Source organism: Quercus robur, chromosome 2, assembly GCF_932294415.1.
Source record: "Quercus robur chromosome 2, dhQueRobu3.1, whole genome shotgun sequence".
In the NCBI taxonomy this organism is placed as follows: domain Eukaryota; kingdom Viridiplantae; phylum Streptophyta; class Magnoliopsida; order Fagales; family Fagaceae; genus Quercus; species Quercus robur.
Window position 1 is genome coordinate 5235258 of NC_065535.1, and position 11057 is coordinate 5246314.

Consider the following 11057-nt stretch of genomic DNA (forward strand, 5'->3'; position numbering starts at 1 on the left):
GAAACTGTCACAACTCTTTCTATTGCTTTTCCTACTGTGGGGGAGGAGCCCCCTACTGGTGGTCTGGCTGGGGAAACCGGGCAATCGATGCAAGGTTCCTAGGATTCTCAGGATCCCAAAGCCTCTAGGATCCCTTCATCTCAAAGTCCCCATCTTGAACGCACTCCTAGTCCTATCAGGATTGTGTTTCCTCAAACCTTGTCAGATAAAGGCGCTTTGGGAGACACTCCTTTATCTAAACAAACAGGTAAGCCTTGTTTCCTTGAAATAGCGTTAGATCTCTATTTTCTTTTCTAGTTTTTTTTTTTTTTTTTTTTTTTTTTTTTTTTTTTTTTTTTTGAGTTCCTCCTTTTCCTTCTCCTTTTAGGTCAAACCAGTGAGAAATCCGCTCCCAGTGTTGCCTCTTCTTTGGAATCAGAAAGCTCAGAAGGTGAGTGCGAGCTGCTCCCATTGTGTTTCCTTTTCCTTTATTTCCTTCCCTTCGCCCTTTTTTTTTTTTTTTTTTTTTTTTTTTTTTTTTTTTTTTTTTATGGCGAAGCCCCCTGCATCTATTCCTTCCTTTAGCCACTTTGCCATTGGTTCTTCACCCTTTCTTCAACTTGCCTTATGTTCTTTCCCAGAATCCTCGGGGAAGTCAGGGGATCAGGAAGAGGAGGCTTTGCCCCAAGAAGCCGGCACTGGTTTGTCCTTCTTTCTCCCCTTTTCTCTTTTTTTTTTTTTTTTTTTTAAGAATAAATCTGTTCTTCCTTTTTCTCTTTTTTTTTTTTTTTTGAATATCGATACAGGCTTTGCAGATTCTGAGCCTGTTATCCCTGAAGGAATTGTGAGACCCATTCAAGTTGCTAACCTTCATCCAGAGCGAAAGGCTGCAAGTCCTCCTGTCTCTGCAAGTGGTGACACAGTGATGGGGGACGCCTCGAAAGTGGCTGCCTCAGATCTTGATTCAAGGCTTTCCTTCTTCCTGGCTCGCTTTGATCTCTTGGAATTTAACAGTCTTCCTGCCTGCCATTTCCATGTTTTTGGGTCTTTTTATGGCAATTTCCTGCGCTTCTCTGTTCCTGTTGAAGGCCTGCCGCTGTTAGAGAGTCTGCTCAAGAGTCACGGGGATTTCACCAGTGGCTTCAGGGGAGGCGTTTTTCTGGGCAATATTTTGATGGAGTTGCTATATGCTGTGCTGGTTTCCCTGAGGAATTCTTCTGTAGATTCTTTGTCTGAAGAAAAACTTCTGGAGTGGAGAGGGGTGGTCCAAGACCTTCTGGAGGCCAAGTTCAATTTGTCTTTTTTGTTGGATCACTTGCGTCTGTTGGCCCATACACTATTTCAGAGGCAATCATCCAAGAGTATGGACATCGAGATAGCTGCTGCTGAGGAAGCTTTGGCTCATGCTCACAAGGTTCTACAAGACTTGAAGGTCAAGCGGCAGAGGATCCTTTCTGTTTTGACTGTGCCTGTTATTCCTTCGGATGCCTCCCTGTTGGCTGGCCTCATTCCTTAGCTTATTTTAGATTTACATAAATAATTTGGGGTTGTATAAGTTTTTTTTTTTGAACATTGCTCTACTCTTTGTTTCTTTTTTTTCTGTGTTTCAAAAAACTGCTTCTCATTTCTTAGTATGTGAATCTGCCTTTCTCTTCGATATATTGCCTTTTCTTTCCTATGACTTTTTTCTTTTCTTTCCTGAGTCCTGGACCATGGTTTCCACAGGCTTCACTGTAAGTTCTGGTCCAGGTACCCGGTAATCTATTATGCAAGTACTGAACTGGGTACACTGGTATCCTTTCCTATATATTTTTTTTTGAGATACGGTCCCAGTTCATGAACTTTGACAGGTTTTTCCCTTTCCCAAGTCCTAGGCCATGCCACTTGGAAATTTTTTTTTTTTTTTTTGATCAAGCCCTGGGATAGGTACATGGAAAATTTTCCCTTTCCCAAGTCCTAAGCCATGCCACTTGGAAAAATCTGTTTTGGTCAAGTCCTGGGCTAGGTACATGGAAAATTTTTCCTTTCCCAAGTCCTAGGCCATGTCACTTGGACAATTTTTTTTTTTTTTTATCAAGTCCTGAGCTAGGTACATGGAAAATTTGCCCTTTCCCAAGTCCTAGGCCATGCTACTTGGAAAATTTCTGTTTTGATCAAGTCCTAGGCTAGGTACATGGAAAATTTGCCTTTTCCCAAGTCCTAGGCCATGTTACTTGGAAAAAATTCTATTCTGCTCAAGTTCTGGGCTAGGTACATGGAAAATTTGCCTTTTCCCAAGTCCTAAGCCATGCCACTTGAAAAATTTGTTCATGACCATTGAATTTTTCAATCTTCAAAAAAAAGTTCCTTCGTAGCCCTTCATTTTCAAGTGGGCTTACTGAACTGATTTCTTTTCTTTTCTTTAAAGGGATGAGGATTTGTTTTCTTCTCCAAGGATCTTCTAAAATATCATTTCTTGGCTGTGAACAAATTCTTTATGGAAAGAATCTTCTTTTATGAGTCATCTAAGGTTGCTTTCAATGGTAGATTGATGGCTAGGAGCCCCACCAAAAATGATCTTTTTCCTTTTTCTTTTTTTTTTTTCCTTTTTTGTATTGATAACTGACTGCTGAGTAGGATAGGCCCTGGGTTCCTTGCGTTAGCCCCCAAGTTCACCTCTTCTAGTTTTTCCTTTGGTAGGATTTATGTCTTCCTTTCCATATCTGTAAGTTTCTCCAAGATCTTCGTAAACAGTATATTAGCCTTCCTCCTTCTTTCTTTTTCTGTCCAAGGGATCCCTCAAACCATGGGCATTGCTTCCTTCTTCTAGGATGGGAACCCCTCGGGATCCTGGAGACGGGAAATTCTGACTCATTGTATCCCCAGGTTCCTCTAGGATCTCTTCCTAGGCTATCATGTAGGATGGTGGTCCGAGATCCTCTTGTAGGCTACATTCAGGTCCCACGTGCCTTCATAAGCAATATTCTGCTTTCCCTCCAGGTTTCTTTTTCTTCTGCGATAAGAACCCCCAGGATCCCAAATATGGGAGCTCCCCGGGATCCTAACAATGAGATATTCTTCAGCTGGAGCCGATTCATCATAAAGTATATTTTCCACAAAGTTTACTTTGTGCTGGATGAAATGACTAAGATTGGCAGTGACTTTTGTGGGCTTCCCATTCAATCCCTCTTTCACGTACTAGTGATACATTGAGAGGATTAGGCAATAGTTGTGATGTCACGGTTGGCCTTTAGAGCTAGTTGTAGGTGTCTTCCAGTGGTCTCTGTATCTCCTCCAAATCTTGTTATTTCCATAGGTGAGCCCAATTATTGAGCTGTAAGAAATGATAGATGTATTGTATAGTTGTTGAGCTTTCAATAATGTTGATTTTGTTACTGACTTGCAATATAGTGTTTCTATTGATTTTCTTCAAAATATATTTAAGGTCCACTGCATAATAGGCTTTAGCCCCCAAGACATGAGGCGGTAGTTGAATCATGCTTGATTTACCTTCTCTTGATGCTATTATGGAACTTCTATCCATTTTCCGGATGCCTCCATTTTTTTTTACAACCATTTTACTTTGCTGGATTCGTGGAAATACTTCGCCTTTGCTGGAACTAACGATCTTTTAGGCTTTGTTGAAATTGAGGGTGTACTTAGCCTTGCTGGAATAAAGGATCTCCTCAGCTTTGTTGGGATCAAGGATCTCCTCAGTTTTGTTGGGATCAAGGATCTCCCAGGCTTTGTTGGGATCAAGGATCTCCTCATCTTTGTTGGAACCAAGGATTTCTTAGGCTTTGCTGGGATCAAGGATCTCTCAAGCTTTGCTTTCCTGGAGTCAAGGATCTCTCAAGCTTTGCTTTCCTGGAGTCAAGGATCTCTTAGACTTTGCTGGAATTAAGAATGTACTCAGCCTTGCTGGAATAAAGGATCTCCTCAGCTTTGTTGGGATCAAGGATCTCACAGGCTTTGCTTTCTTGGAGTCAAGGATCTCCTAGACTTTGTTGGAATTAAGGATGTACTCAGCCTTGCTGGAATAAAGGATCTCCTCAGCTTTGTTGGGATCAAGGATCTCCCAGGCTTTGCTTTCCTGGAGTCAAGGATCTCCTAGACTTTGCTAGAATTAAGGATGTACTCAGCCTTGCTGGAATAAAGGATCTCCTCAGATTTGTTGGGACCAAGGATTTCTTAGGCTTTGCTGGGATCAAGGATCTTCAAGGCTTTGCTGGAATCATGGAACTACTCCATTTTGCTAAACCCGTGGGTAGAGCCAAGGAACTTGTCCATTTTGTTAACCTGCGCCATATGATATTATTATCAAGTTGCTGCAAAATTATTTAGCCCCACAACGTGAGGAAATTGCTTTGCTATGTAATTTACATTTCATCAAATCTCTTTGATTCACTTATTTCTCTTTCTTCTTTTTCTTTTTAAACAAATGAAACAATATCATGAATTTTTTTTTTTTAAAAAAAAGAATACATTAGCCCCCAAATGTGGGGCCATTTCTCTATTATGTAGCTCACACAATCTTCATTTTATCAATATATTTTATTTGTTCACTTCTCCATTTTTCTTTAAAGCAATGAGACAATATTATGATTGTTTAAATATTACTACACGACCCCCTATTTTTCTTTTAAAAAACAGGGCTGATAATTCCTTGAATATCAGTGGGTTGACAAGACTCGAGCGGTGATCTTTGGGCTATCTCCTGTAATACAAAGAACACTAAATCAAAGGGGACTGGTGGAGACCGGCCAAAAATCCTCCGATGGTGAAGTTAGTTACTTTTGAACTCTGTAAGGAATAAGTATTCTCTTCAAAATGAAAATGAATCCATCCCCCTTACCATTCATCGAAGAAGCCTTATATAGTACGTGTGGAACGGTTATCTGTTTAGTAACCGTTCCCAATGTTGAGGAGTTCGGAGAATTGGGGGTAACTTCCATAACCGCTGTGGAAGTTACCTGGGTTGGACGGGCCGATGAACTCGTCCATCCTTAGTAAAGATGGACGAGACTTCCACGATGAGCTCGTCCATCTTTAGTGAAAGATGGACGAGACCATCTTGGAAGGCTTGCCCTGCATAAATAATGAGTAGATTCCATGAGGTATTCCTCGTCCATATATGGACGAGGTTCGCCAGGACGTTAGGAATTTCCTCCGCCTAATGTAGCTTCTTTCGTTGGACGAGACATATGGACGGGTTATGGACTTGGATGATTTGTGACACCATCAGTTGCCCCCTCGTCCATGTGAGTCGTCCAAAGGGTTGGACGTCCTTGGATGTATATAATTCGTTAATAATTACTGCGCCACGTGTCATTTTTTTTATTGGCGACTGATTCCGTCGATTTATTTTTCCGAGGTAGATGCCACATGTCGCTTTCGTATTGGTTGGGTCGTTTCGATTACCCAGGTCAGCATCCTATAAATAGTAGAATGCCTCCCTTAACCCTCCTCATTCCAGAGATTTTCTTCCTTGACATCCATCGTCTAGAGCCTCGTCTAGGAGTTCCTCTACATCTAGAGTCTTCTTCCGTCTAGAGCCAGGTACTCTTCTTCTCCTCGTCTTTAGGTTTTAAGTTTTTATTAGAGATGTCTGTTGCTTCCTCGTCTACTGATAGCCTTAATAAGGCTATAGACGAGTACTGTGAGGATACTAGTGATAGGTCTAGTTCTAGCAGCGCTAGTGATGAGAGTGGAGGAAGCACGGACGAGAATTACTCTTCTGGGGCCCCTGGGTTCCCTCTTGAGGTCGTCCAAGAACAGCTTAGGAGAGCTTTTGGCTCTCAAGTTGGTTCTCCGTCCAATCCTACGGACGAGGTAGAAACCATCTTTAGTTGTGCTGTAGGCGTCCATTCTAAGACAGACGAACAAAGGTTAAGTAGTCTTAAATCCTGGTATCAAATTCCAGACGAGTTTAACCCTAGGCTGCCCGTCCGTGGAGAGTGGTGTTGTGAACCCCGTTTTGGAATAGGCGTTTATGAATCTTACTTCTTAGGTGGCCTTAGGTTTCCTTTAAATGCCTTCGCTAGAGAGTTATTAGTCAAATTAGGTTTAGGTGTTTGTCAATTCAATCCTAATGCATGGAGATTAGTTATCTCCATGCAAATTTTGTGGAGGGAAGTTTTTGGTGGGGACCGTCCTCTTACAGTGGACGAGTTCCTTTATTGTTATAAACCATCTGCCATAAGCCAATCTGAGGGTTTTTATCAGTTTACTGCTAGGGGGAACGATTGTAGGTTGATTAAGTCCCTAGCTTCGTCTGATAGGAAGTGGAAGACGGAGTTCATTTTTGTTTCAGGCTTCTGGGCAGGGAACCCGGTGGACGTTGGCAGGGATCCCTTTCCCCCTTACACTAGGGACCTAGGGAACCTTCGTCCAGAAGGTACGTCCCTTCCCCTTGTTTATTTTTATTCTTACTTCTATTTGGTACATTTACAATTCCTAACCTTTGTTTGTTCATTGTGTTGTAGCTGCCAAACGTCCTTCCTTGAGCAAATTTCACCATGACCGCGTCCATAGGGCTCGTCTACATACAGACAGGAGCTTTCATTCTCTTGTCACGCTTAGACGTCTAGCCAAGTGGGGTTTAGGTCCCGAGCCTTCAGACGAAGCTATAGCCCACGAAGTTACTGTGCGAAAAAGTAAGTTTTTAGCTAAACTTCCTTTCCCTTTTCTTTTTTATGTATACATTTCCTAATTTGTTCATCTCGTCTTAGGAATGTCAACAATGAAAGAGAACAAAGGGAAGGAAATTGCAGGAGAGGGGAAACGTCCTGAGGGTATGGCCCAAGATCGTCCTGAGGGTTAGACATGTCCAACTGCTGGGGACAAAAGAAAATTCTTGCCAAAGAACATTGACCTGGAAGGGTTCCCCAGTCGTAGAGACAAAAGGGTTAAACAAGGCTCGTCCAAGGTGGTCAAGTCCAAACCTCCTCAGTCTCAGCCTGCCGTCTAGATAGTCGATGTGGACTCGTCCACCCCAGTTGAGTCCACTCCGTCCAAGACTCCGCCCAGAACTCCTTTGGCCAAGTCTACTACGCCTGGCTCGTCCCAGCCTTCTATGAACATCATTGAGAACGAAGACCTGGCTTGGGAACGTTTTCAGATAGCAGTCCAGGACGAGGATATAAACATGTGCTATAACATGGGCTTGAAGGAATTTGAGCATTCAGGCATCCATGACCTCTTCAAGGTATGTCAGTATCTCTCGTCTTTGTTCAGTTAGTAATTTTTCCTCATTTAATCATTCTATGTTGCTTTGTCTCTTCATAGGCCATGTCAAAGTTTATAGCAGCGTCTAGATAGGCAACAGAGCTGGACAAGATGAGAGTCTTGTTGGAGACGAGGATTCAGCAGGTGAACGCTGACTGTAAAAAGTGGGCTGGGGCTGTTGAAAAGGCTAAGGATGAGGTCAAAGAACGTAACAAGCTGATTGAGGAGCTAAGGACTGATGCATTGGAGAAGGATACGCGCATTGATCACTTGCAGAAGATGAACGATGAATTGAATGCTCGTCTCTCCAAGGCAAAAGAGGACGCTGTGGCTGAGTTCAAGTCGTCCAAAGCGTATACAGACACTTTGGATCGCAATTATGCAGCTGGTTTTGAAGATTTCAGAATGGATGCTATTGAGAACTTCCCTGAAGTTGACTTTAGCGCAATCAAGCTTAACCTTGCTGCTGCCACAAGCTCTCTTCTCCAGACCGGCTCTGATGACGTCAACGTGGAAGACGACGCTAGTTCTCAGCCTCCTCAGGACGAGCCTGCTGTGAATGCTCCCCCTTCTTAGGACGAGACTTTTAACCTTTTAGCTTTGTTTTTCTTTTTTGTTTGGTTCTGTATTTGGTCCTTTGTTTTTGGACCTTTTATGTAACGAGAATACGTTATACTCGTCCATGGTTTTAGGATGGGTTTTTTAAGTAAACTATTTCTGTTTTTCAAACTATAACCCTTGAACGTAGGATGTCCACCCTTTGAATGAAGTTTTATTTTCTTTGCATGGACAAGTGATTTCATTTCCTTTGCATGGACGAATGCTGCTAAGCTATTTTAACTCCAGCTTTAGCTCGTCCATGTCAAGAATACATATTTTTCATGTAGTCTAACTCGTCTTAGCAGGTAGTATTTTTAATTAGCTTGATTCGTCTTAAGACTTACAAACTAATTTTACATACCATCTTACTTATTTTGCCAACTTTTTCTCTCGTCCAGAATTTGGATTGTTTCAGTTGGCTCTGCCTCGTCCATGAGTTGGACGGGTGTGGATGTGGTTTTTCCTTGCTTTATTTAAGAAAATTTAGACATTACATCTCTGCGTCCAGAGATTTTGTTCGTCTTGGATCTTTCAACCCTCTTGAGGATTGACTTGGACAACAATATCATGGAGAAAATTCACACAACATTTTGTACATAACATAAATATTGTTTACAGACAAGGCACATGCACACTGATGCCTTTTTATTTAATAAATACATACTTCATGACTTCGTCCATAACCATAACACAACTATAAAAAGTAATAAGATCATAGTTTCAAACTTCACACACAAGCAACACCAAACATAGTAGTATCAAACAGCATCATTCATAGTAGTACGCTAGTTGACAGATAAGACCCAGTCTCGTCCATAGATTCACTCTTACTGGTAGTACCTCCTCAGGTGCTCCAAATTCCAAGGATGTTCCAACTTTCTCCCGTCCAAGGACTCCAGGTAGTAGGATCCTTGCCTTTTACAGTTGACAACTCTATAGGGTCCTTCCCAGTTTGGGCCCAACTTCCCATGTGCTGGGTTCTTGGTTGACAAAGAGACCTTTCTCAGGACGAGATCTCCTATGTTGAAACGCCTAGGCTTCACCATCGCATCATACTGCCTAGCCATGAGGTTCTTATACTTTGCTGCCCTGTGTTCTGCGTTTGCCCTTACCTCGTCTATTAGATCGAGGTTCAGACGAAGCTGGTCCTCATTATCCTTGTCTTGATACATCATCACCCTGTGATTAGCCATATGTACTTCTGCAGGTATGACTGCATCGCTTCCATAGGCTAGCTTGAAAGGAGTCTCCCCTGTAGGGGTCCTCACTGTGGTCCTGTATGCCCATAGAACTCCTGGTAATTCATCTGGCCATACTCCCTTTGCCCCCTCAAGCCGAGTCTTGATGATTTTCAACAAGGATCGGTTTGCAACTTCAGCCTGGCCGTTGGCTTGGGGGTGTGTAGGTGAGGAGTAATGGTTCTGAATTCCAAAGTGTAAGCAAAAGTCCTTGAAGAGTGCATTGTCAAATTGTCGTCCGTTGTCAGACACCAATACCTTCGGCACTCCAAATTTGCATATAATGTTTTTCCACATGAAGTTTTTCACATTCTGTTGTGTGATATTTGCCAACGGTTCTGCTTCCACCCATTTGGTGAAGTAATCGATGCCAACCACTAAAAACTTCATCTGCCTTACTCCCAAAGGGAAGGGACCCAAAATGTCTAGTCCCCATTATGCGAAGGGCCACGGTGCCACCATTGGGGTGAGGTATTCCGATGGTTGCCTGGGGACATTGCTAAATCGCTGGCACTGGTCGCAGACCATAACGTATGCTTTAGCATCAGCTTGCATGTTCGGCCAGTAATACCCTGCACGGACGACCTTGTGGACAAGTGATCTGGCTCCTGAGTGATTGCCACATGCCCCTTCATGGACTTCTCTCAGTACGTAGTTTGCTTCGTCCGGAGCTAAGCATCTAAGGTATGGTTGAGAGAAACCTCTCTTGTATAGCACTTCATTCATAAGGACATATCTAGCTGATCTCACCCTCACCTTCCTAGCCTCGTCCTTCTCTTCTGGCAGTCGTCCGTCTTTCAAGTATGATATAATGGGAGTCATCCAATTCTCTCTGTTATCCACCTGTTGTACTTCTGGGACATCTATACTTGGCATATATTGAACTTCATCTGACTTCTTTAATGATTCATCTGCTGAGGCTTCTTTCGCTATAGTATCAGCTTCCACGTTCTCTTCCCTTGGGATTTGAATGAAGTCAGCGTTTTCAAATCTTTTCACAAGGCGCATCACCCTTCCAAGGTATTTTTTCATTCGTTCTTCCTTTGCTTCATACATCCCATTCACTTGTCCCATGATCAGTTGAGAATCCCCCATGACACATATGGACTTGGCTTCCACAGATTTAGCCAATTCTAGCCCTTTGAGGAGGGCTTCATATTCGTCTTCATTATTAGTCGCCTGGTACTGTAGACGGACTTTATGTTTCAGTTTATCTCCTTCTGGGGATTGCAGGACCACACCAATTCCTCCTGCATGCCGTGTAGACAAACCATCTACGTGGACGATCCATCTCTTACTGTCTTCTGTCTCATTATAACTTGGGGTAAACTCCGCAATAAAATCTACTAGGGATTGAGCTTTTATGGCATGCCTTGGTTGATACCTGATATCGAACTCACTGAGCTCCACAGCCCACTGGATTAATCGTCCTGCAGCTTCCAGTCTATTCATTGCCTTCTTGAGCGGATGATCTGTCATGACATTAATGACATGTGCTTGGAAATAATTCCTCAGTTTCCTTGAAGCGGTGATTAGTGCGAAGGCCAATTTCTCCATTTGTGGATACCGTCCTTCCGCTCCTTTCAATGCCTTGCTTGTATAGTACACAGGTCTTTGCACTTTATCTTCCTCTCTTATCAATGCTGAGCTCACGACATACGGGGTTACTGCTAAGTATAAATATAATTCCTCTCCTTCCACTGATGGACTCAACAACGGTGCCATAGTAAGGTATACCTTCAAATCTTCGAAAGCTCTCTGACACTCGTCGGTCCATTCGAATGCTTTTTTGAGAACCTTAAAAAATGGCAAACATTTATCAGTAGCTTTAGAGACAAACCTATTAAGCGCAGCAACTCGTCCAGTGAGGGATTGGATTTCCTTGGTATTTTGCGGTGGCTTCATGTCCAATATTGCTTGAATTTTATCTGGATTCGCCTCAATTCCCCTGTGGGATACCATAAAGCCAAGAAATTTCCCTGATGATACTCCAAAGGCAGATTTGCTAGGATTCAGCTTCATGTGATACTGCCT

The 11057-nt window shown here is 42.7% G+C and overlaps 1 protein-coding gene across 1 annotated transcript; it reads right to left on the reverse strand.

The window, feature by feature from the left end:
• Nucleotides 1–9458: 9458 nt before the first annotated feature.
• Nucleotides 9459–10748, reverse strand: LOC126693762 (uncharacterized). The gene has a single exon (XM_050389893.1). It carries the CDS (start codon nt 10746–10748, stop codon nt 9459–9461), a length of 1290 nt encoding a protein of 429 aa, XP_050245850.1.
• Nucleotides 10749–11057: the final 309 nt, after the last annotated feature.